This window comes from Dama dama, chromosome 9, assembly GCF_033118175.1.
Source record: "Dama dama isolate Ldn47 chromosome 9, ASM3311817v1, whole genome shotgun sequence".
Classification (NCBI taxonomy): domain Eukaryota; kingdom Metazoa; phylum Chordata; class Mammalia; order Artiodactyla; family Cervidae; genus Dama; species Dama dama.
Genome location: NC_083689.1, coordinates 6,054,654 through 6,079,174, shown reverse-complemented (window position 1 = coordinate 6,079,174; position 24,521 = coordinate 6,054,654). Strand labels below are relative to the sequence as shown.

The 24,521-nt window shown below is 49.2% G+C and overlaps 1 protein-coding gene and 1 long non-coding RNA gene across 6 annotated transcripts in view; one reads left to right on the top strand and one right to left on the bottom strand.

Moving 5' to 3' along the window:
* Positions 1-1,257: 1,257 nt before the first annotated feature.
* MGAT4B (alpha-1,3-mannosyl-glycoprotein 4-beta-N-acetylglucosaminyltransferase B) lies at positions 1,258-11,591 on the bottom strand. 2 transcript variants are annotated; one of them, XM_061149639.1, is made up of 15 exons: positions 11,438-11,591; positions 6,380-6,565; positions 6,154-6,294; positions 5,937-6,070; positions 5,513-5,559; positions 5,129-5,242; positions 4,828-4,903; positions 4,596-4,710; positions 4,126-4,256; positions 3,843-3,950; positions 3,532-3,725; positions 2,183-2,261; positions 2,013-2,100; positions 1,819-1,931; positions 1,258-1,726 (listed from the first exon to the last, which is right to left on the bottom strand). In XM_061149639.1, exons 1-15 carry the CDS (start codon positions 11,532-11,534, stop codon positions 1,703-1,705), a joined length of 1,647 nt encoding a protein of 548 aa, XP_061005622.1. In that variant the 5' UTR covers positions 11,535-11,591; the 3' UTR covers positions 1,258-1,702. The 2 variants fall into 2 exon arrangements, with proteins under 2 accessions (XP_061005622.1, XP_061005623.1); XM_061149640.1 differs by lacking the exon at positions 11,438-11,591 and adding an exon at positions 10,281-10,452.
* Positions 11,406-24,521, top strand: part of LOC133061654 (uncharacterized) — a 59,504-nt gene continuing 46,388 nt past the window's right edge. For all 4 annotated transcript variants that reach the window (XR_009694014.1, XR_009694013.1, XR_009694012.1 and 1 more), the window contains exon 1: positions 11,406-11,542. This is a non-coding gene — a long non-coding RNA (uncharacterized LOC133061654). The remainder of the gene's footprint in view (positions 11,543-24,521) is intronic.

Here is a 24,521-nt window from a genome sequence, read left to right as displayed (position 1 = left end):
CCCCGAGTGCACTCTTTCGGTCGAAATGGGTCGCGCAGTGCGGGTTGTAGAGCCTCCAGGGGCCTAACTTCGGCCCGTAGCAGTTGAGTGGGCTGCCGGGCGAGGCAGGGCTGTGGAAGGCAAGAGGCCTCTCCTCCCCACCCCGCCGCCCGGCGGGAGCTCGATCGGGTCCCGGGTCCTGTCCTGTTCCCAAACACGGGAGGCACACGCCCTGGGCGCAGGCGCCCTTTCTCGCCAATGCTCACCCAGGGCTTCTCCCTGCGGTCATTGTTTTCCTCGCCTGTCCCTCTTCTATGAATCCTGCCTCTCCGCTGACCCTCAGCCGCCCCGTTCCGTGTACCCTGGCCTTCACAGCCGACACAATGGACTTTTTGGATCCGTACTGGGTTACTGGCATCTAGATGCGTAGGTGGCACAGTGGTAAAGAATTCACTTGCTGATGCAGGAGGCACAGGAAACATGGGTTGGATCCCTGGGTAGGGAAGATCCGCTGGAGGAGCAAATGGCAATCCACTCCACTATTCTTGCCTTGAATATGGACAGAGGAGCGGGGTGGGATGTGGTCACCAGAGTCGGACGCTGGTGAGCACAGGTGTTCCGGACCTGTTGCAGCCGGCAGAGCTGGGCAAGACTTTGGATGTCAATTTGGTTTATTGGCGTGCTCCAATATTGTTGCCTGGAGAATTCCATGGACAGAAGAGCCTGGCGGTCTACAGTCCATGGGGTTGCAAAAACTCGGGCACGACTGAAGCGGCTTAGCGCGCACACACAGGCGCTCTCCAGTAAACATCTGGGTGTCTTGGGGCCCAGTTCTGGAAGGAATGCCCGCCGGGAATAGTCCCTAAAAAGGTGGCTTTTAGCTGAGAATGGAGAGGAGAGGAACTGGGTAACAGCAAAGGCGCTGAGCCGGCTGAGAGCCCTAAAATGGGTCAGAGACCAGGGACTGGAGCAGGGTCTTGGAAATGGGGGTCAGCAGGGTGAGACCCACAAATGCGTGGGGTGCGGTGATGGGGGCGTGCCTTTGGTGAGAGGCGGCTGCAGGCACTTTGAGAGCTATAATGGGTGCTAGGGGGAGTGCTCTGATGAAAGTCATCTTGGAAGTGTTGGGGCGGGGGGGGGGAACCCGGATTCCACACTAGCTCCATCAGTGACCGTCAGTTATCAAGCCGCCACTCCCAAGAAATGGAAGCTAGGTCAAGCTGAGCCCCGCTGCCAAGGCAGGGGCTCTGGATGATATAGCCGGATTAGAGGCGAACACATCATTAACCCTTTATTACAAGGAACGCTCTTATAGAAGTATATGTGGACTTAACGTGAAAAAATCAAATGTATCCAAGAATAAAAAACACAGCACATAAAGTAGTATATGCATTCCAGTGTTCGCGCCAGAGACAGTGGTGCCCAGGAGAAAGCTCTTCTAAAACGGCCTGGCCCACGGGGGCCAGGAGGGAGCGGCTCTGGGCGGCGCGGCCGGCCTCAGGCACAGTGTAGGCGCCGCCTGCCTCTTCCCCGCGGCCGGCGGGCGGGGCAGCACCAGTTCCTGGGGCCTCCGGGCCAGCGGCCACCCCAGGCCGGCGGAGCACGGTCCCAGGCAGAACCCCGCAGACTGGCGCAGCCGTGCCTGGCTCTCCGGGGGCTGCGGCGACATTTCAGGTCTCCTGGGCTTCAGGACCAGCTGAAATGCACCTTCGTAAGTCTCAGCTTAGTCAGCCTTTTTCAGGAAAATCTGCAAGAACCAGGCTCAGTGTCAGCTGGGGTTTCAGAGAGAGCTGGGATTTGGCTGCTGGGTACAGCTCCCCATCCCCTGCCCCATGTCACCTCGCTCAGAATGACCCACACAGGTGAGTCTGTCTGGATGGAGAGGCGCAGTGCTTCCAGGGGGCCGAAAGCAGGATCCACTTCACCCTGTGCCACGCCTTTGTAGAAGGAGCCTGGGGGAGCGCAGCAGTGAGAGGCGGCCAAGAGCCCTGCTCATCGAGCCTCGCCCGCTCCGCTTGGTGCCCTGAACTCACCTATCTGGAGGTAGCCATCGGGGCTCCGGGGGTACTGCAGAGTGACCGCATGGCCCTCCTGCAGGGCCTCCTTGTCTGACTGGGGGTTCTGGGGGCAAAATCCAGGGGCTGAAGCCAGCGGCTGTGGGAGGGGCTGGCCTCCGTGCACACCCACCCCCCACCACACTCACATCAAAGGGCAACACCTCCACAGACGTGTTGAACAGCTTGTCCTCTGGGTGCTCGATGTTGCCACTACGGAAGAAGAACCTGCGGCCAGACAGGCCTGTGAGCTGCTGTAAGGGTGGGGCACCGCCTAGGCACGATACCCAGTAGATAACAGGCCAGGCCTGGGCCAGGAGAGCAGTCAGTGGTCAGGGGGTAACAGGAAGGAAGGCCAGGGGTCTCCAAATGGAGGAAACGGGCTGCAAGGGTTAGACATTTTTTTCCTTCTCTATATGAAATTAAAAGGAGGTAAAATCTATGTTGCCATGAAGACACCTGGTTCCACCTGAACTTTTCTCAAACCATGAGCTAACCAATGTTTTTATGGAAATGGTTTTCTTAAGCTATGTTAATGAACTATGCATCTATCCTAGACTCCGTCTATCTTCAAGTTGGCTCTGCTTAAGACTCAGAACCGACAAGGGCTCAACAAACCAGTGTGTTTTACTCATATATTGTTCTCCTCTTCTATGTTATGAAACCATATATGTACTCGGAAACCTGACTTTCTTCAAGATTCATGTCAATCGCTTTATGGCCTGGGATGACTCACCTTGTGCCAGTGTTATCTCAAAATGCATGTTGTGGATGAGGGGCCTAGTGCCTCTCTGAGCTTTGAGACATCTCCTTTCTCTAATTAGCAGCCTGCTGGTAGGTCTACAACATACTGCTAAAGACTAGCAGGGGGGCACTCTTTCTGCCCCCTTCTGATGTCTATGTCAAAAGCTTTCTCTCTCTCTTTTATACTTTAATAAAACTTTATCACACAAAAGCTCTGAGTGATCAAGCCTGGTCACTAGCCCGGGGTTGAATTCCTCTCCTCCGGAGGCCAAGAATCCCAGCATCTTTCAGGGCTTAGCAACAGCCTCTCAGTGGGCCCTGTGGTACTGGGCCAAGTTGGGCACCACCCAAAGCAGTCGCTGGACTGTACAAGACAACTAACTCATAAGGCTGATGGTGACGGGCTATGTCCCCAAGCTCCTGGGGGCGATGCTGGACTTGCCTTTATGAAGGAGCTACTGTTCCTTTTCTTTTTGTCCTCACCACACACAGCTTATGGATCTTATTTCGCCAACCAGGGACTGAACCCGGGTCCACAGCATTGAAAGCCTGAGTCTTTCCACTGGACCACCAGGGAATTCTGTAGCTACTGCTCTGAGCTACACTTTTCAGATAAGAAAACCTAACAATAGTAAATAATCTGCTGGGGGATCACAGAGGGGAATCTGTAGGGTCAGAAATTTGTGGTGAGGCTTGAACTGCAGTAGCCACCCTCCCCCTCCCCCAAAGAGGATCTGTGGGCGCTGGCACTGACCGCTCCAGTCGCAGCGGCTGGAAGAAGCGGAAGCGGATGAAGTCCCCCGCAGAGGGCGTGAAGGCCCAGAAGAAATCCTCGTGCAAGTAGGCCTTCTCCAGGGTGAAGTGCTGGTACGTCTTGAGGCTCGTGCTCACTTCTGCCGGCGGGTTCACGTGCTCCATGCGCAGCGCGTGCTTCCCAAAGTCCTTGTCCTGCAGCGGCGGAGGGACAGAGTGCTCGGGCGGGCCTGGGCCTGCCCTGCCCCCTCCGGCCCAGCCTCCGCCCAGGCTCTGCTGTGCTCCACCAGGCTCCAGTGCGGCACTGCCCACCTTCAGTTTCTGGATCTTGCCCGCCAGTGAGGAGTGAGTACCCACATGCTGGAAGAGGGACGGCTTGAAGCGGATCCGCAGGTTGGCCTTCTGCCGGTCACAATGCTTCTGTGGAGGGAGGGTGACACACTGGGGCTTAACTTAACTCCACCTCTGAAGACAGAAACTCCTCCAGCCAGCAACACACAGTCTCCTCCTGTCGGGGGCACGCTCTCCAACACAGTCCCTGACGGAGGCTGCTTGCTCCACCGCCCCTGCCCGTCTCTGTGCAGGCCCTGCTCACCGCATCCTTCTCAGGGTTGCAGACCTTCACCCACAGAATGTGGTCCAGGAGCCAGTCAATGGGCTTGTCCCGGTAGAACATAAGGATGAACTCCACAATGACGCTCAGGTCCAGCGACTTGAACATCTTCCCTGAGGGCAGGAGCAGGGGAAAAGGGTGCTGAGAAGGCAGCTCTGCCCTGACCTACTTCCTCTTAATCACTGTGGGGGACTCCGGGGAGGGTTCCACAGCAAAACCTCTGGCTGGCTGCAGGCAGGTGTGGGTAAGAAGAGGGTGGATGGGCCGGGGAGCCCAAACATCTTGATGCAGAGGGGCAGGCAGGAATAGGCCAGGTGGGGCTACAGCGGACACTCTAGGAAAAGGCTCAGAGCCTGACCTGGGCTTGGGAACAGGGCAGGGGGCTGAGAGCTGATGACAGAGGCAGAAGTGGGCAGACAGAGGCCAGGTGGGCAGGGAGGGGGCTGGCACACCAATGAAGCCCAGCTGGGAGAACTCCAGGATCATCCAGTCTTCCGAGGGCTGTTGGAGTGCAAAGTTCTTCATGGTGCTCAGGTAGTTGGGCTTGGCTATGATGTCATCTTCCAGCTGCACAGTGGTGGGTAGGGAGAAGGGGCCAGGACTCAGGATGGGCACAGGGAGGGCAGGGCTCACCACCCAGGCCCGTGCAGGGGGAGGGGGACGGAGCCGGGTACCCGTGCTCACCTGCACGTAGTAGATGCCTTTGGACTGTGCATACATCATGAGGAAGCAGTAATCAAGGTTCTGTTTGGTCCTCCACCTGTGGACCAGGGGCAGGGGCCTCAAGAGCTCAGACCCCCACCTCCAGTGTGGCCACCACACAGGCGACTGAGTGGGTAGCAGGCCCCCCCCATGCAGGGGTCCTCCAGTGGAACAACGGAGGCACTGCAGAAAAGGACTTGGGACTCAAGACACCCACAGGCTCGGTTCCTTAGCACAGGTGGGCAGGTTGCTGGGGGCACAGGGAGAGGGATAGGACTAGTACCTGACTCTCTCCTTGGGGTCCCCAAAGGACTCTCGGAGGCGGGAGAAGTCAGGGTAGAAGTGGGGAGAAGGGGAGATGACTTCCAGGAGCCCAGAATGGATCTCCGTAGGGAACCTGGGGACAGGAAGGCCCAGTGAGTGTGCAGACTCCAGCTGAGCTAGCTAGACCCCGTCGTCCTTTACTTAAAGCCCACCAGGCAGACATCCCCCAACACCACACGCACCCTACGGACACAGAGAGGATTCAGAGGGGTTGGGCCGTCTCTACACACCCACCCCCACAGCCAAGGCGGGAAGCACCCTCCCCACAGATGGAAGGCACCTGCCTGCCCAACACCTCACAGAGTCCTCCCTTCACCAGCCACGCTGGGCTGTCAGTACTCACAAGGCCTTGATATTCTCTGTCACCAGCGAGGTATACTGCGGGTCAGTCTGTGGGAAGACCAAGTGCCCTCCCTCAGTCAGGCTGTCACCCCAAGTGGCCTGGAAGAAAAGGCTGGGGGAAGGACAGCCTTTCTCCTACCGTCCTAAAGGCTAAGTAAGGCTGGGCCTAGGGACCATGGGTGCCTCAGAAAAAGCCCTTCTAGATACCTGGGGCCAAGGGGTGGGGCGGACTATGTAACTTCACATCCTCAGGAGGGGAAAGTAAACTGTCTCTTTCAATTTTTTACCATGACAAGTTTGTGAATGAAACCAACAGCTGAACTTGCGAGTCTCTTCCTCTGAAACCCTGCAGTTTTCCTCTCCCTGCCCGTTTCTGCCGCGTGCCCTGCAGGGCACGCCCCCCCTGCCTGGCCCCGCCCACTCGCCTCAGCAATCAGCACCACGATGACCGAGTCCTCCTTCTCCTGTGGGCTCAGCTCTGAGATGAGTGAGTGCAGCGTGTCCGTCAGGTAGGAGTGCACCTCGCGCCGCACGCTGGGGATGCCCATCACCACCGACACTGCGGGGACGCGGAGAGTCGGCCCTGGGTACATGTGGGGATCGCCCCACCGCCCGCCTCTGGCCTCTCCTGGGCCGCCCTACCTCCGGTGCGGCCCTGGCCCACGCGCACGGCCGGCTGCAGGCTGCTTTCCTTGGCCAGCAGGTGTGGCAGGTGGTGGAAGACAGTGGGCAGGTGCAGCACGTGCTTGTGCGAGACGTTCCACGGCTTCAGGCGTGGATCCTCTGGGTGGGTCGGGAAGGGGCAGGTCAGACAACAAGCTTAACCATCAGCTTCGCGTCCCCACTGCGTCGCACTCCCGCACCTCACCAGTTAGGCGGCCCCAGGTGCGATTGCTGTCTCCATCTCGCAGTGCCTGTCTCTCGGACATGGCCCTCTTGATCTCATCCAGCACCAGGTTGAGCTCCTTGGAGCGCTTGAGGCTCTCCTGCTCGGCTGCATGCAAGCGGTCACGCAGGGCCAGGAACTCCCGCTGGTAGACGTCCACCACATCACCTGTGAGTGGTATGCATGCTGTCACCAGGGGGCAGCCTAGACCTGCTGCCCCCTGAGTGTGTCAGCACACGTATCTGTTCACATCTGTTCACATGCCTGCTACATGTGAGTCACATGGGCTTACATAAGAGTCACCCTGAAGTCACAGGGACACTCACACCTGCAGAAGAAAAGCCTCCACAGGGGGAATTAGCCCTCTCCAGGGCTCTCCCTTTATTTTCTCCAGAGGAGATGTCTGAAGTGGGAAGGCTGCAGGATCACTTCCAGGCCCAGGTGGGACAAACTAAGCTAGAGGTGGAAAAGCCTAGGACTGAATTCTCTCCTCCCAGTAGCTCCTTGCAGCATCTCCTCCTTCCAGGAGGTAGGACATCCAAGGTGCCATCCAAGACCCACCTTCCTCAAGCAGTTCTGATGTTGAGGCCAGCCTTCCCTTGTCCCTTCTTTCAGTCTCTGCAGTTGGCTTCCCACCCCACTTCACAGAGATCACAGGCAGCCCCATCCCCAAAGCTCCCTGGGGACAGAAAACCTCCCTGAACATCCCCTCCTATCCTCCAAGTAGGACCGAGCCCCGGACATTCTACACTAGACACCAGCTCTGGATTCATAATCTCACACAGTGGGGGGTGGTGGGGGGACTGCTGCAGTTACAGCTGCCAGTGCTCAGAGGAGCAAATGAAGTTGAAAAACGAGTCACAGGTCCCTCAGCAAGGCAACAGCAGAGAGGGAACTCAAGCTCTCAATGCCCTGTGGCCCGCTTCTCTGAAGAGCTGTCCCAGGCCTATGCCATGCCACCCAGAGGAACCTGTATCCAGCTGGGTCCCATCTGCAGGCTCTGAGGACATGGGCCTGAAGCAGCCCAGAGGTGGGACTGCCTGACAGTGGACAGGGAGCCCCAGGGTGCCAAGTACCTGGCTCCACTGGTCTGGCAGGGCCAAGCAATCAAGAATGAGACAGAAACAACAGTGCCATCTGCTGCTGCTGCTGAGGCAGCCAGGTCCTGCCAGGCTGTTCACTCTCAAGGCCTTTTTGGACCTGGCTTTTGCCCTCTTTATTTGCTTTCACACACTGCCTTTTCCTCGTCTGACATCTATGCTTTCACACATGCTTGTTTCATCTGCCTGGGATTCCCTTTTCTCCTCTGTGCCTAATGAAAGCCCATGGAGCCTTCAAGGCCTTGGTGCAAAATCTCCAAGTCTAGGAAGCCTTCTAGATTTCTCCTCTCTCATCCTCAGGCAGCTCTTATATTCCTTGATCCCTCAGGGGGATCACAAACCCCAGAATGCCCTGGGACGGTGTCACTTCGCCACAACCAGATACTCCAAAGGTCATGACCAAGGCAAAATTCGGTCATCCCAGGACACCCCCTTTCTGTACCTAGGGCAGAGGTCTAAGTGCTAAGTTCCGGAAAAAGAAAAAGGAGTAGCCCCTAGGAAGGACAGAGATGATTGGGGGGGGGGGGGGCAGTGGGTGGAGAGAAGAGCAGGGGAGCCAAGCAGATCCTTGATAAGGCACTCCAAAGTCTGGAGCCCCAGTCTCCCTCCCCACATGCCGCCCCTGGGGCCAAAGGCCAGGCCACGTAGAGCTTCTGTGTTCAGGAGCAGCCCCACTGCGGCGGGAGTTAGGAGTCTGGCTACCAATTCTTTGAGGCTCTGCACTGGGTTCTGAGGCCAGGTTACCCCAGAAACCAGACCCTTTAAACAGGGAGCTGGCCACGCCCAGCGGCCAACAGGAAGGGTCACTGGGGAGTGCTGAGGCCCAGCAGGGTGTGGTTCAGAGCTGCCTGAGCAGGGAGGTGGCCTCCGTCCTGCACAGTCTCCACCTACCTACCTACTGTCCCTGATACCCACCCCAATGCTACTGGCTCTACCCAGCGGGGCCCTCTGTGAGGTGGAGGGAATGTAAGGAGGCCTCAGTCTCTCTGCCTGCTGCCCCCACTCCCCCCACACATGGCCTTCTCTGATTTTTAAGTAGGCTGAGCTCTGTCCAACCTAGGTGGACCCAGAGGTGGGCCCTGCTGACCTGAATCACCCTGACCACTGAGGCCTGGGCACAGCCTGCTTCCTACCCTGGTCCTCTTGCCAGCTTTCCTCTTTCCAAGTCCTGGGGGCAGCTGTGGTCACACTATTGGAGGCTTTCCTGCCGCTCCCTCTACCAGAAGGCAAAATAATCAAGATATCTGAGGCCTACAGACCACAAGCTTCCCTTTGGTTCCCTCCTCATTAAAGAAACAGATTTCAAGGTTGAAGCTGGGGCACAGACCTTGTGCCCTGTACTGAGGGATGGAAAATAGGCTCAGAGAGGCACAGGTAGGTGCCAGGCCCAGTGAAGGCAGAAGCATGGGGACGGGGGCAGGTGTCCACCTCCTCTCCAGGGTTTGCATCCACCCTCCCAGGGGTCAAGATGGGCATCCATCATTGCTGAAGTCTAAGAGAGGGGACAGCCTAGACACAGGGGAGGGCAGTGTGGCTGAGGATAACCCCCTGGAGAGCTGCTGCCTTCCCTGGGGACCTTTAGCAGGGCTATAACTGGAGCATTAGTGGAGCTGATGCACAAATTTTGTCAAGGCTGGATGTGAAAGTGAGCCTGAAACCTGCATCCAGGGTCCGTCTTGCCAAGGCCTATCTGTCCTTCCTGGCCCTTGGCTTCCAGGATGCCACCTGCTCCTACTTTCCTTTCTCTCTGGCTCCCTGCCCACCTCTTCCCTTCCCTACAGATCTGGGTTCCTGTGCTTTTCCTCTAAGCATCCATGCCAGGGTGAGCCCTCTCCTGAGTTCCCTATTCACTGCAAACTGGAGGCCAAGGTCCAGTCTGGTCTCAGATTTAGTCTGGCTTCCCTGCAGGCTTAATACAGTCATCTGAATGTAAAAATGAGAAAGGTTCATATAAGAGCCCAGACTCGGGCTTCTCTTCAGGCCTTCAAAGACCAGATCTTACTGGGCCCCCCAAAGAGTAGCAGCCCTCAGTAGGGAAGGCCCAGGTGACCCTCTTGTCACATGTCACAGGCTTCTGGGCTTTCAGGCCCCAGGGACAAGGACCCTGCATCTGAACCCCACTTCTTTGACCAGGCTCCTGGATGCTTCTTCCCTTACGGAGCTGCTACTGCTGCTGCTAAGAAGCTTCAGTCGTGTCCGACTCTTTGCAACCCCATGGGCTGTAGTCCGTCAGGCTCCTCTGTCCATGGGATTCTCCAGGCAAGAATACTGTAGTGGATTGCCATGCCCTTCTCCAAGAGATCTTCCCAACCCAGGGATCGAACCCAAATCTCTTAAGTCTCCTGCATTGGCAGGCAGGTTCTTTACCACTAGGACCACCTGGGAAGCCCCTAGGGAGAGTAGGCCTAAATGGAGCCATGGGTATCGCCCTCACTCCCATGCTCCTGGACACTGTGGCCAGTCAGACTCACAGTCTGGTGTCTGGCAGAGGTGGGGGTCTGACACTGCAATTCCTGACATCCAGCTGAGAGCATGTGGCTGCAGCAAGAGGCACCAGGAACTGTGGCCTAGCCCAGGACAGGGTGCAAGGGTTCATTACTTCACTCACAACTGCACAAATGTGCCCCAGCCCATCAGGTATGGCACCACCTTGGCCTCCAAGTCAGTCTGCCTACCTGGCCACTCTCCCAAGGGTCCAAAATGTCCTCCCCTAGGTGACACACCTCACCCACACAGCACTCTGCCCCAGCCATGCCCTTGCCTGGGTCATACACTCCACATACATAGATCTACAGAGAACTCTGCTCCAGCCGTGGCCTCCATGTACCAAGTCCTAGGGTTCTCCTTCCAGGCCTCTGGTGCCCCAAGGACAGCCCCAGCCTCCACCCAAACAGGGCTGGGCTGAGCTGGGCAGGCAAGAGCCAGGTGGGGACACGGGGACTTCGAGGGTCAGAAAGGCTCCGGATCCTTCTGCAGCCTCTGCTGGGGACAGGGAAGCAGGGGGTGCAAGGGAGGCTGAGGTCAGCAGCCTCAGCAGGATCCTGCCTAGGCCTCCTGCAGGGAAAGCCAGAGGCAGGAAGGAAGCAGCTTTTCCTGCTGCCTCTGGTGCTGCAGGCTGGGTTGACAGAGGCCTGCGAGGGCCTCCTCAGCCTTGTGCCCTCAGCAAAGTCTCCACTCAGCCCCATCCATCCCAACCAACATGGAGCAACTCCAGCCAGTGCTGGGGTCTGCCCCCTCAGCCCGAAGTGTGCTAGCAGACTCGGAGGGCCATGGCGGTGGACTGGCTAGCTTCATCAAAGTTCCCGGGAGGCCACATAAAGTAAGTGAAGCGGTAGCCAGGTGGGCTGTCCCTGAGGCCCCCAAGGAACCCCGCAGGCCAGCAGCCCGAGGAAGGCTCCCGCGGCGCCCGCATCCCCGCGGAGGAGTCCTGGGGCCAGACGTTCCGGAGGAGGGCTGCTGAGGCCCCGGGGAGCCGCACGCGGAGCGGGCCGGGGTGGAGCGGTGGCGGCAGGTGACAGTGCCACCTGGACGTCCGGCTGCCACTTCACGCGGCTCTCGGAAACGGGGCGTCCATGTGCCCGGGGCCGGCGGGGCCGCCTCTGCCCCTGGGGCTCGCTTCCCTTTCTGAGAACTCTGAGGTCCCCCGCTCGCCAGAGGGAGCGACCCGCCCCAGCGCGGGCAAAACTCGCGGAGGCCAGTGCCGAGCGTCCGCCCGGCCCCCGCCTCGAGGCCCAGCCCCGGCCCGAGGAGAATTTCGTTACTCCGGCAGCAAACAAGTGGGGGCGCGGAGGGAGGGGCGTCCTCCCGCGCCGGCCGGGCGGGGAAGGGGCGCCGGCGCCGGCTTCCGGCCGCCGTCCGCGGCGGGCGCCCGAGCCCGGCTCCCGAGGCCGGCGCCGGGGCGGGAGGGGAGCGGGGCAGGGCCGGCGGGGGAGGGGCTCACCTTTCTGGCCGCTGAGCGCCGCGTACCAGGAGAGCGAGAAGAAGGCGCACAGGCAGAAGAGCAGCAGCGTCAGGAAGGCGCCATTGCGGAGCCTCATCTCCTCAGGTACGCGGTGGGCGCCGGCGGGGCCGAGGCCGCATGGCCCGGGGGGCCGGGGCCGGAGCGCCGGGACCGGGAGGCTGCAGGGGCCCCGGCCCCGGGGCGGGGACGGGCTGCGAGCCCGGGGCCGGGCGGAGGTGCGGGCCGGCCTGCCGGGCTGCGGACCGGGCCGGGCGCCGCACCGCCGGCTCCTCCAGGCTGTGGGAAGCGGACGGCCTAGGCTCGGCGCTCGGGCCGGGCCGGGCCGGGCTGGGTTAGGCTTGGCGGCGAGAGCCGCGGCCCGGCCTGGATCCCGGGCCGCCGCGGAGTTGGCTGCGAAGGGCGGGGCGGCCGGGACTTAAAGGGGCCGCATCACCCGCTGCCGACACCGGTACGCGAGGGGCGGGGTGGGGGACGAACGCCCGGGATCGCGCCCGTCCGCCTCGCGGCGGCGGCCCCGCGTGCGGCCTCAAACGTCCTGGACTTCGCGGGGTGCGGGTCGGGAGCTCTGGGCTGTGGCCTCAGGTAGGTCGAAGCAGGGGCCTTCCAGACTGTGCGGTCCGCTGTGGTGGCGGCTTGCGTCAGCCCTCCGACCCCTTCTCAATAACGTTTTCCTTATGAACTTCCCCGACCCATGTTTGGACCTCAGTCGCGTTGACTGAGGCCCCTCAGGCCCCTGTCCCGGGTCTTGAGGGGTTTAGGCGGAAGTGAGACAGGCTGGGATCTGGAACCCTTAGCTGCGGTGCTGCACCTGGACAAAGGCCTTATGCGGCTACAAAACGCAAAGAAACTACAAGGGACTAAAAGTTACTGTGTGCGTGGGCAGTTGGGGCAAATTATGAACAAGATACAAAAGGACCAAAAACCCCAACTGCCACTTCTGAAGAGCCACGAGCAGAAAACAGGGTACTGTGCATGTCCCTTGCACTTGGCCTGAAGGATGGGCAAACCATCTAAGCCACCCCTCCTGACTAACTCCTAGACACACCCCTTCCCTCACCCCATTTAAGGAACCAGGTTGCCCCCCCGCCCACCTCAGTAGCCAGCAAGGGACCCGGTTACTCTCCCTCACTGCTGCAGCAGGAAGGACCCCAATAAAGCCTTGTCTGAATTTCTTGTCTCCCCTCTAAAGTCAACTTCTGTTGATTAAGGAAGGCCAAGAACTCAGATCAGTAGCAGGTTTTTGGCACCCAGCTTGGGACAGTTGTCCGCTTCCAGGGAGAAGATCTGGGCGCCTGGGGGACCACCATTGGTGACAAGTGATCACCTGAACCTCACTCTGTCCCACCTGGGGGCCTCATTAAGGCAAAGCTTAACCCTACCTCTTTGTCTCTTTCCCCTCTTGTTATCTCTCTACTTCTTTCTCCTTTTCTACTCCTCTGTTGTATCCTTCTGAGAGAGCGGACCTCCTGCAGCTAATCACTGCTTTCAGCCTGTGGCTGGCAACAGCTCACCTTGACAGGTGACAAACAGGTGGGAGAGGCTGGCCTCACACCGTGCAAGCCTCGGTCCAGTGGGCTCTCCCTAACGGGAGATTTAGGATAGCGAGTGAGGTTTAAACACATCATATATGGGCTGGAAGCCCTGTCCTCCCAGTATTCTCACCTTTATTTTCCTGCTTTTTTTCCCCTTCAGCCTTTCTGTGCTTCTTCCCTGTACCTCTCCCTTGATCCTTATATCTGCAGTCGCATCCCTGTTATCCTGAAAACTTGTTTGTGTCAAGCTCTGTCATTGGTACATGTTAAATAAGGATCTTCATCTTACACAGTTTTGTCTGTCCAGCTGTTCCTGCAAGTCTCTGCTAAAATTGTGGGCATGGTGGAACACTTAAGCCTTGAAATTCAAACACAGCCCACATTGCCTGAGACTCCAGCCTTGGGTTACTTAGATATTAAAGAGAAAAAAAAAAAAGGTGGGAGATGAACTTGCATTTCCCCCTCCTCTGCCTTTGCAATGTAACTGTTTTGCCTGGGCTCTCAGGAACTTTCTGATCCATTTGTAGTCCCCCAGACTGAGGAAAAGAAAAAGAGACATTTTATTTTTTGGGAATTCCACATCTTTTTTATTTACAATGATGGTGAAGATGATCATGATGATGTAAGCTGCAACTGTACAGCATTATAAAACAACATCTGTATATACTGCAGAGCGATCACCACTGTAAGTTTAGTTAGCATCCATTGTCGGGAGCCGCCAGGACGTGCCTGGGCCGTGACAAGGTCACAGGAGGAGAGAGGAACCTGCAAGGCAGCTCTTCCCCTCGAGGTTGTCCCGGGGGCCGGTATGTCCCTTTCTTCCTTCTGTCTTACTGTTGTTGGGCTTTCTATTAATTTTTGGAAATATAATATATAGTAATAAGGCCTCCCTGGAAAAGTCCAAGCCTTTTTGGAAATGTTCATGATTGTTCTGGCTCAGGACACGACCACAAACACCAAGTCAAAAAACAAAAGGCCACAGGTATAGTTTGGCAGCTTGCTTAAAAGATTATAATGTTCTAGAATAGAAACGAGTAGAGGCATTTAGATTTAGAAGTAGATGTACTGCTTCAGTTTACTTGCTCCTTGGTTGAGAGGGTTTTCACTATTGCTATTTCTATGCTGCTATTTGTTCATTGTTTCCCTTTCTTTAAACAACATGAGATATTATGGGTATTTTTGTAGAATTAGAAAATGGGGTACATAGGATTTCAGTAGAAGATTTATATTAACCAGCTTCACTGCCATTATCTCACTATTAATAGAGGTGTTTTGCTGCTTTAGAGGTGTTTTTGCTGTTTAATAGTTAATCGTTGTAAATTGAGATTTTGTGGTTTCAGGTAAAGAAAAATATCAGGTTTTTCTCATGGTACTATTCTCAGAAATGTCAAACATGTTACTGTCACCCTTCCCATATATTGTTTTATTGTCCAAAGAATTTACACTATACGTGAGATTTGTACAACCTTGTTTTGTTAGAATGAAAATGTTAGGCCATTGAGGCAAGAAGACTATGTATGGGACATTTAAGAAAAAACCCTGTAATCGGAAACGTTCTAGGTGAATGCATAGGGGAAAAACATGGGAAAGAAAAATATTGACGGAAGCACAAACCAATATCTGATGTAATATGTGGTGACTTAAGGGGGAGGTAACGTTCATTCTGTAAAAACTGAGCTATCCTAAAAATAAAAAAAGAAGCTACCTCTTCTGCGCATCCTTCTGTGTGTGTCTGTCTTCTTCCTCACTGATGCCTCTCATCCCTTGAGTATCCTGCTGGGGCTGGACCTCGGCAATCCATCACCATATTAGCTCCCGCTCACCCAGCCCCTTGCCCTCTGATAACCACTGCTGAGTTTGTTGCTCAGCAACAAACTGATTTCTGTCAACGAATCTATGAGTTTGTTGCTGTTATATTATTTGTTGTTTTTGTTTTTATTCCACATGATTAAAATCGTAGAGTATGTGTCTTTCTCCTTACTTATTTCACTTAATGTAAGACCCTCAGGTTCCATCCATGTTGTTACAAATTGCAAGATTTCATTCTTTTTTATCTTCTGAGAAGGAGATAACATCTCTTTATCCATTTATCCACAGATGCATACTTAGGTTACTTCCATATCTTGCCTGTTGTAAATAATGCTGTAATGAACATAGGGGTGCATTTATCTTTTTGAATAAGTATTTTAGTGTTAAAAAAGACCTGTTAAAATTTAAGCAGGAAAACTAAAAGATCTCTGATTCTGTTGTCTGTCTTTATGTAAAAATTAACTTGTAAATGAACTGTATTTAGTTGGCTTAAAGGAAACTGAGCGCTTTAAAATATATACATACTCAGAAATATGAAACTCATCAGAACACATTCCAGATTCATATGATCTGGGAGATAATCAATATTAAATTAATATTTGGTATTAGAGCTTGGTTTAAGCTTGTGGGCTTAATTAATACAGACCTGTCTTTAGAATCATGAACATTAAATATAATACTTTTATTGTACCTAGGGTTTTTTTATTTTCCACTTATTACTAGAAGTCAATAAGTGCATATTGTTTCTGTTATAAAATCTGTCAGCAGGGAAAATAACCTGATATGATGACATTTTTAAGTAAATGTTACTGAGGTAAGAGCTTTTTAGTAAACTCTATAGGAATAATTCTTTACCACCTGAGCTACATGTTTTGGAAATATCCATCTAAAATAGGCTCTCCACAGTTTGATAACTTGAAACAAAATTAAGTTAATTAGTAGGAATTCATTGAGGATCCAGGCCATTTCAAATAAGATGAAATATTGGAACATTAATTGCTAAGCAGATCCAAATTTACACCTTTGCTACTTTTGTCTTCTTATGAGAGGGAAACTAAAGATGTTTGAGTATATCAGACACATATCTTTTTTTAATTTATTTATTTTAATTGGAGGCTAATTACTTTGCAATATTGTAGTGGTTTTGCCATACATTAACATGAATCAGCCATGGGTGTACATGTGTCCCCCATCCTGAATCCCCTCCCACCTCCCTCCCCATTCCATCCCTCAGGGTCGTCCCAGTGCACTGGCCCTGAGTGCCCTCAGACACATATCTTTTACCACAGACTACATTAAGGAAAGAAATTGTGCTTTAGGAAGATGCATGTTTCTAGAGGTTATGGAATATTCCAATCAGGGAATGCTAATGTAAAAGATAGGTCAGGGTTGATTAAGCAAAGTAGGATGTGTGCTTTCTTTTTTTTTTTTTTTTTTGGATGTGTGCTTTCAGTAAAAGAAGTTATGAGGAATGGAAATATATTTTGTCCTAGAGCTTGTCATTTCTTCTTTTTTAAATTAATTTTATTGGAATATAGTTGATTTACAATGTTGTGTTAGTTCCCGGTATGCAGCAAAGTGAATCAGTTATACACATACATGTGTCCACTCTCAGATTTTTTTCCCATATAGGCCATTAGAGTATTGAGTTTAGAGTTCCTTGTGCTGTACAGTACGTCCTTATTGATTATCTATTTTATAAATAGTAATGCCTATTAAGTATTTTGATAGAGGCAAGCAGTCAGAGATTTCACAAAAACAGTGCTCTATAGCAGGGAAACCCAACCTCTAGGATCTAATGCCGGATGATCTGAGGTGGTTGTTGTCTAGTTGCTAAGTTGTGTCTGACTCTTTGCGACCCTATGGACTGTAGTCCGCAAGGTTCCTCTGTTCATGGGCTTTTCCAAGCAAGAATACTGGAATTGGTTGCCATTTCTTTCTCCAAGCTTGTTATTTCTGACTGGAGAAAGAATAAGGGACAAACCCCATGATTCAAGCAGCTGCACCACCTTCATGCTTGATCCTTACTGGGGAAGAGCTGCCAGAGGCTAGAGAAAGCCCCAAGAGCCTATATTTCCCGCTGGCTGTCAGCTCTCTTGCGTCCCTGGCACTGCCAGGGTCCCTGCAATCCAAGCAGCTGTGCCACCTCTGTATCTGGTCCTCACTGGGACACACCCAAGTCCTCCAGGGAAGCCTCTGGAGCAAACTCCTGTGGACAACCCACATGCAGAGGTGAAGATAAGGTCACAATTGAACCCCAGGGGCAGTGTGACTAAGGAAGAGGATGGGAAATCTTCCTACCAGCTGCACAAGCTGCAGATTAAACCCATATGGTCAGCTAGGCAGACTCTGTATCTATGGAATATATAAATGAACAATAAGAGTAAACGCAGTAGCTCTGGCAACTGTGGGCACTGGAGGAAAGAATACCCAGGAGCAGCACCAGATTAGAGCTGAGCTGTCCCCCAGCAGGTCCAGAGACCAGCCCGGTGTTGGAGAGTATCCCCGGGAGGTGGAGGCGGACTGTGACTCACAACAAGGAGGAGGACGCTGACAGCTGAGATCTGAGGAAAACATTTATTATTACTCAGATTTTTATTTGTTCTGTGATTGGTTCTGGACTTTGTTTTTCCTTCCTTTTTTTTTTTTTTTTAACCTCCTGTTACTGTGGTTGTTGATTTTATTGTTACCATTAACTATTTAAGCTTTTGAGAATTTTTTTTAAAAGTCACACTTTTAATTTCCTTTATATACTTCTACATTTGCCTTTTGCAGGTCTGTGGGTTTTTTTGTTTTCTTTTTTTTTTTAATTTTTTAAAATTTATTTTTAATTTATTTTGTATGTTTTTCTTATTGTTCTTTTCCTGCTGTAGTTATTCTTTAATATACCTAAATCTTTTTTACATACTTCTATTTAACTTTGCTTTTCTATTTTTTTTTCTTTTCTTCCTTTTTTTTCTTTTTTTTCACCAAGGTTTTTTTTTTTTTTTTTTTTTTTGCTTTATCCCCCACTTGGCACTCTGCTTTAGTTTTGTTTCCTGGTTGGTTTTTTTAGTTAGTTTTGTTTTTATTTGGTCGATTACACTTTTGGCTTCCTTTACTTGCTGGCTTACTTTCTTGTACTTTCTTTTCTTTGGACTGTTTTGGTTTTGTTTGCGTGTGTGTGTTCCATTGTTTTTGTTATTATTTGTCTGATTTTGTTTGTACCATTCGTATGGGATTTGTCTTTTGTTTCTTATTTTGTTTTTAGTTTTTGTGTGTTTGTTTTAATTCCCTTTAATGCCATAACAAGCAACTTGTGGAATCTTGGTTCCCTCACCAGTGTTGGGCCTGAGCCTTTGGAGTGGAAGTGCTGAATCCAGGACCCTAGACTGCCAGAGAACCCCTAACCCCAGGAAGTATCGATTAGTGAGAACTCAAACAAAGGTCTTCACCTGTATACAAGACCCAGTGTCACCCAACTGCTGGCAACACCCAGTGTAAGATGCCTCACCCAAACAACAAGCAAGACAAAAGCACAGATTCAGTCATCAACAGACAGGATTCCCACACACACCCCAAAACATGTCAGTGAGCACAACCCTGCCCAGTGGAGGGAAAAGAAACTCACCTCCTCTAGCAAGAATGCAGACACAAGTCCCTCCCAACACAAAGTCTACACAAACCACTGGACCAGCCTTACCCACTGAGGGCAGATGCCAAAAGGGAGAAGGAGTATGACCCAAAAGCCTGGGAAAAGGAGACCTCAAGCACAGTAAATTAGGAAAAAAATGAAAAGACAGAAGTAGTGCACCAATAAAGGAACAAGGTGGAAACTCACAAGACCAAATAAACAGAGGAAATAGGCAAACTACTTGAAAAAGAATTCAGAGTAATAATAGTAAAAATGATCCAAAACCTCAAAAATAGAATGGAGAAAATGCAATAATCAATTAACACATTTAACAAGGACTTAGAAGAAATAAAGAATGAACAAACAGATGAACGACACAATTACTGAAATTAAAAATAAAAGGAAACAATAGTGGAATAACTGAGGCAGAAGAATGGATAAGTGAGCTGGAAGATAGAATTGTGGAAATAACTGCTGAAGAGCAGTATAAAGGAAAAATTTTGAAAAGAATTGAGGATAGTCTTAGAGACCTCTGGGACAATATTAAACACACCAACATTTGACTCACAGGGGTCCCAGAAGAAGAAGAGAAAAAGAAAGTGTCTAAGAAAAATTTTGAAGAGAATATAGTCAAAAACTTCCCTTATGTGGGAAAGGAAGTAGTCAATTAAGTCCAAGAAGTGCAGGGAGTCCCAAACAGGATAAACCGAAGGAGAAACATGCCCAGATACATACTAATCAAACTAACAAAGATTGAACACAAAGAATATTAACAGCAGCAAGGGAAAATCAACAAGTAACATACAAATGAAACCCCATACAACCAGAAGAAACTCTGTAGGCCAGCCAGGAGGGAATGGCAGGATATATTTAAAGTACTGAAAGGGAAAAATCTACAACCAAGATTACTTTACCTAGCAAGGATTGCATTCAGAATTGATGGAGAAATCAGAAGCTTTACAGATAAGCAAAAGTTAAGAGAATTTAGCACCACCGAATCAGCTTTACAACAAATATTAAAGGGACTTCTATAGGTAGGAAGCACAAAAGAAGGAAAAGACCTACAAAGACAAACCCCACACAATTAAGAAAATGCCAACAGGAACGTAAGTGAAAAGTGAAAGTGTTAGTCACTCAGTCATGTCTGATTCTTTGCAACCCCATGGACTGTAGCCCACCAGGCTCCTCCATCCATGGGATTCTCCAGGCAAGAACACTGGAGCGGGAGGGCATTCCTTCCTCCTGGGGGTCTTCCCAACCGAGGGGTCAAATCTTGGTCTCCTGCATTGTTGTCAGATATATATCAATGATTACTTTAAATGTAAGTGGATTAAATGCACCAGCCAAAAAACACAGACTGGCTGAATGGACACAAAAACAAGACCCACATACGTTGCTGTCTACAAGAAACCCACTTTAGACATAGAGATACATACAGACTCAAAGTTGAGAGGATGAGAAAAAGATATTCCATGCAAATAGAAATCAAAGTGGGAGTAGCAATAATCATATCAGGTAAAACAGACTTTAAAATAAAGACAAGAGATGGAAGGACACTGCGTAACGATCAAGGGGTCAATCCAAGAAGACATAACAATTGTAAATATTTATGCACCCAACATAGGAGCATCTCAATACATAAGACAAACACTAACAGACATAAAAGGGGAAACTGACAGTAGCACAATAATAGGAGGGAACTTTAACACCCCACTTACACCAGTGGACAGACCATCAAAATAGAATTAACAAAGAAACATAAGCCTTAAATGACACATTAGACCAGGTGGATGTAGTTGATATCTTCAGGACATTCCCTCCAAATGCTGAAGAATACACTCTTTTCAAATGCACATGGAACATCCTCCAGGATAGACCACATCTTGGGTCACAAGTCAAGCCTCAGAAAATTTAAGAAAATTGAAATTGTATCAAACATCTTTTCTGATCACAATGCTTTGAGACTAGATATCAATTACAGGGGGAAAAATGTAAAAAACCAAACACATGGAGACTAAATAATAACGTTTCTAAATAATGAACAAGTTACTAAAGAAATAAAAAGGGAAATAAAAAAATTCTTAGAAACAAATGATGAAACACGATGACCCAAAACCTATGGGATGCAGCAAGAGCAGTTCTAAGAGGGAAGTTCATAGCAGTATAATCCTATCTCAAGAAAAAACATCTAATAGACAACCTAACTTTACATTTGAAACAACTGGAAAAAGAAAAACAAAACCTCCCTAAAGTTAGTAGAAGGAAAGAAATCATAAAGATCAGAGCAGAAATAAATGAATGAAACAGGAGTAAGGATTAATAAAACTAAAAGCTGGTTCTTCGAGAAGAGGAACAAAATTGACAAACCATTAGCCAGACTCATCAAGAAAAAAAGAGAAAAATAAATGAAATTAATGAAATGAAATGAAATGAAAAAGGAGAGGTTATGACAGACATAAGAGACTATTATGAGCAACTGTATGCCAACAAAATGGACAACTTGGAAGAAATGGACAGAGTCTTAGAAAAGTTCAAACCTTCAAAGACTGAATCAGGAAGAAATAGAAATTATGAACAAGTCAGTTACACACACAGAAATCAAAACTGTGATTAAAAAATCTCCCCCAAAACAAAATCCCAGGGCCAGATCGCTTCCCAGGTGAATTCTGTCAAATATTTAGAGAAGAGCTAAGGCCTATCCTTCTTAAACTCTTTCAAAACATTACAGAGGAAGGAACACTTCCAAACTCACATTTTATGAGGCCACCATCACCCTGATCCTAAAACCAGATAAAGACAGCACGAAAAAAGAAAATACAGGCCAGTATCACTGATGAACATAGATGCAAAAATCCTTAACAAAATTCTAGCAAACAGAATTCAACAACACATTTAAAAGATCATACACCATGGTCAAGTCTGGTTTATCTCAGGGATGCAAGGATTCCTCTGTATATGCAAATTAATCAGTGTGATATATACCATATTAACAAACTGAAAGATAAAAATCATATAATCTCAATAGATGCAGAAAAAGATTTTGACAAAATTCAGTACCCATTTATGATAAAAACTTCAAAAATGGGCAAAAAGGAACCAACCTCAGCATAATAAAGCCCAAATATGATAAACCTACAGCATATATTATTCTCAGTGGTGTAAAACTGAAAGCATTCTTTCTAAGATCAGGAACAAGACAAGGGTGCCCACTCTTGCCACTGTTACTCAACAGAGTTCTGCAAGTCCTAACTACGGCAATCAGAGAAGAAAAAGAAGTAAAAAGAATCCAGATTAGAATTAAAGAAAAGAAAAGAAAAAAAAAAAAAAAGAAGTAAAACTTGTTAACAGAAAAGAAGTAAAACTTTCACTGTTTGCTGATAAGATACTAAATATAGAAAACCCTAAAGGTATTAACAGAAAATTACTAAAGCTAATCAGTGAATTTAGTATAGTCACAGGATACAAAATCAATACACAGATCACTTGCATTCCTATACACTAACAATGAAAAATCAGAAAAAGAAATTAAGGAACCAATCCCATTTACCATTGTAACAAAAAGAATAAAATATCTAGAAATAAACCTACTTAAGGAGACAAAAGAGCTGTATGCAGAAAACTATAAAACACTGATAAAAGAAATCAAGAAGACATAAACAGGTGGAGAGATATTATTCCATGTTCCTGAGTTGGAAGAATCAGTATTGTGATTATACTACCAAATGCAATCTACAGATTCATTGTGATCCCTATCAAATTACCAATGGCATTTTTCAAAGAATTAGAAAAATTTCACAATTCGTATGGAAACACAAGAGACCCTGAATGGCCAAAGTAATCTTGAGAAAGAAGAATGGAGCCGGAGAAAAGAGACACAGATGTATAGAACAGACTTTTGGACTATGTGGGAGAAGGCGAGGGCGGGATGATTTGAGAGAATAGCGTTGAAACATGTATAGTATATGTAAAATAGATGACCAGTGCAAGTCTGATGCATGAAGCAGGGCACTCAAAGCTGGTGCTCTGGGACAACCCAGAGAGATTGGGTGGGGAGGGAGGTGGGAGGGGGGTTCAGGATGGGGGACACATGTGCACATGTGGCTGATTCATGTCAGTGTATGGCCAAAACCACCACAATATTGTAAAGTAATTTGGCTCCAATTAAAAAAAAAAAAAAGAAGGGAGCTGGAGAATCAACCTTCCTGACTTCAGACTATACTGCAAAGCTATAGTCGTCATGACAGTATGGTACTGGTACAAAAACAGAAATATAGACTAATGGAACAAGATAGAAAGCCCAGAGATAAGCCCATGCACCTATGGGCACCTTATCTTTAACAAAGGAGGTAAAAATATACAATGGGGCAAAGATAGTCTCTTCAATAAGTGGTGCTGGGAGAACTGGACAGCTACATGTAAAACAATGGAATTAGAACACTTCCTAACACCATAAACAGATATAAACTAAAAATGGATTAAAGACCTAAATGTAAGGCCAGAAACTATAAAACTCTTGGAGGAAAACATAGGCAGAACACTATGACATACATCATAGCAAGCTTCTCTATGACCCATCTCCTAGAGTGATGGAAATAAACAAGTGAGGCCTAATTAAACTTAGAGGCTTTTGCACAGCAAAAGAAACTATAAGTAAGGTGAAAAGACAACCCTCAGAATAGTAGAAAATAACAGAAAATGAAACAACTGACAAAGGATTAATTTCTAAAATATACAAGTAGCTCATGCAATTCAATACCAGAAAAGCAAACAACCCAGTCAGAAAGTGGGCAAAAATCTAAACAGACATTTCTCCAAAGAAGACATACAGATGGCTAATAAACACATGAAAATATGCTCAGCATCACTCATTAGAGAAATGCAAATCAAAACTATAATGAAATACCCCTCACACTGATCAGAATGTCCATCATCAAAAAATCTACAAACAATAAATGCTGGAGAGGGAGTGGAGAAAAGGGAACCCTCTTGCACTGTTGGTGGTAATGTATATTGATACAACCACTATGGAAGACACTATGGAGATTCCTTAAAAAATGGGGAATAACACTGCCATTTGATCCAACAGTCCTACTACTGGGCACATACCCTAAGAAAACCATAATTGAATAAAACATGGATCCCAGTGTTCATTGCAGCACTGTTTACAATAGCTAGTGCATGGAAGCAACCTAGATGTCCACCGACAGATGAATGGATAAAAAAGCTGTGGTACAGATATATAATATTATATGTACCAGCCATATTACCCAGCCATAAAAAAGAACACATATGAGTCAGTGCAAATAAGGTGGATGAACCTAGAGCCTATTATACAGAGTGAAGTAAGTCAGAAAGAGAAAAAGATAATATTTTAATGCATATATATGGAATCTAGAAATACAGTACTGATGAACCTATTTGCAGGGCAGCAGTGGAGACTCAGACATAGAGAACAGACTTATGGACATGGGAAGAGGGGAAGGAGAGGGTGGGAGAAATGTAGACAGTAGCATGGAAATATATTATACTACCATACGTCAAGTGGATCCGTTCAGTTCAGTCACTCAGTCCTGTCTGACTCTGCGACACCATGGACTGCAGCATGCCAGGCTTCCCTGTCCATCACCAACTCCCAGAGCTTGCTCAGACTCATGTCCATCGAGTCAGTGATGCCATCCAACCATCTCATCCTCAGTTGTCCCCTTCTCCTCCCACCTTCAGTCTTTCCCGGCATCAGGGTCTTTTCCAGTGAATCAGTTCTTCGCATCAGGTAGCCAAAGTATTGGAGTTTCAGCTTCAGCATCAGTCCTTCCAATGAATATTCAGGACTGATTTCCTTTAGGATTGACTGGCTGGATCTCCTTGCAGTGGATAGCCAATGGGAATTTGTTGTATGATTTAGGGAACTCAAACCGGGGATCTTTGACAACCTAGAGGGTGTGGGAGGTGGGAGGGAGATTCAGGAGTGAGGAAACATGTATATACCTATGGCTGATTCATGTTGATGTATGGCAGAAACCAACATAATATTGTAAAGCAATTATCCTTCAATTAAAATAAATAAATTTTAAAAAAGAATAAGTGACAAAATTGCATGGCTACAGAAAGT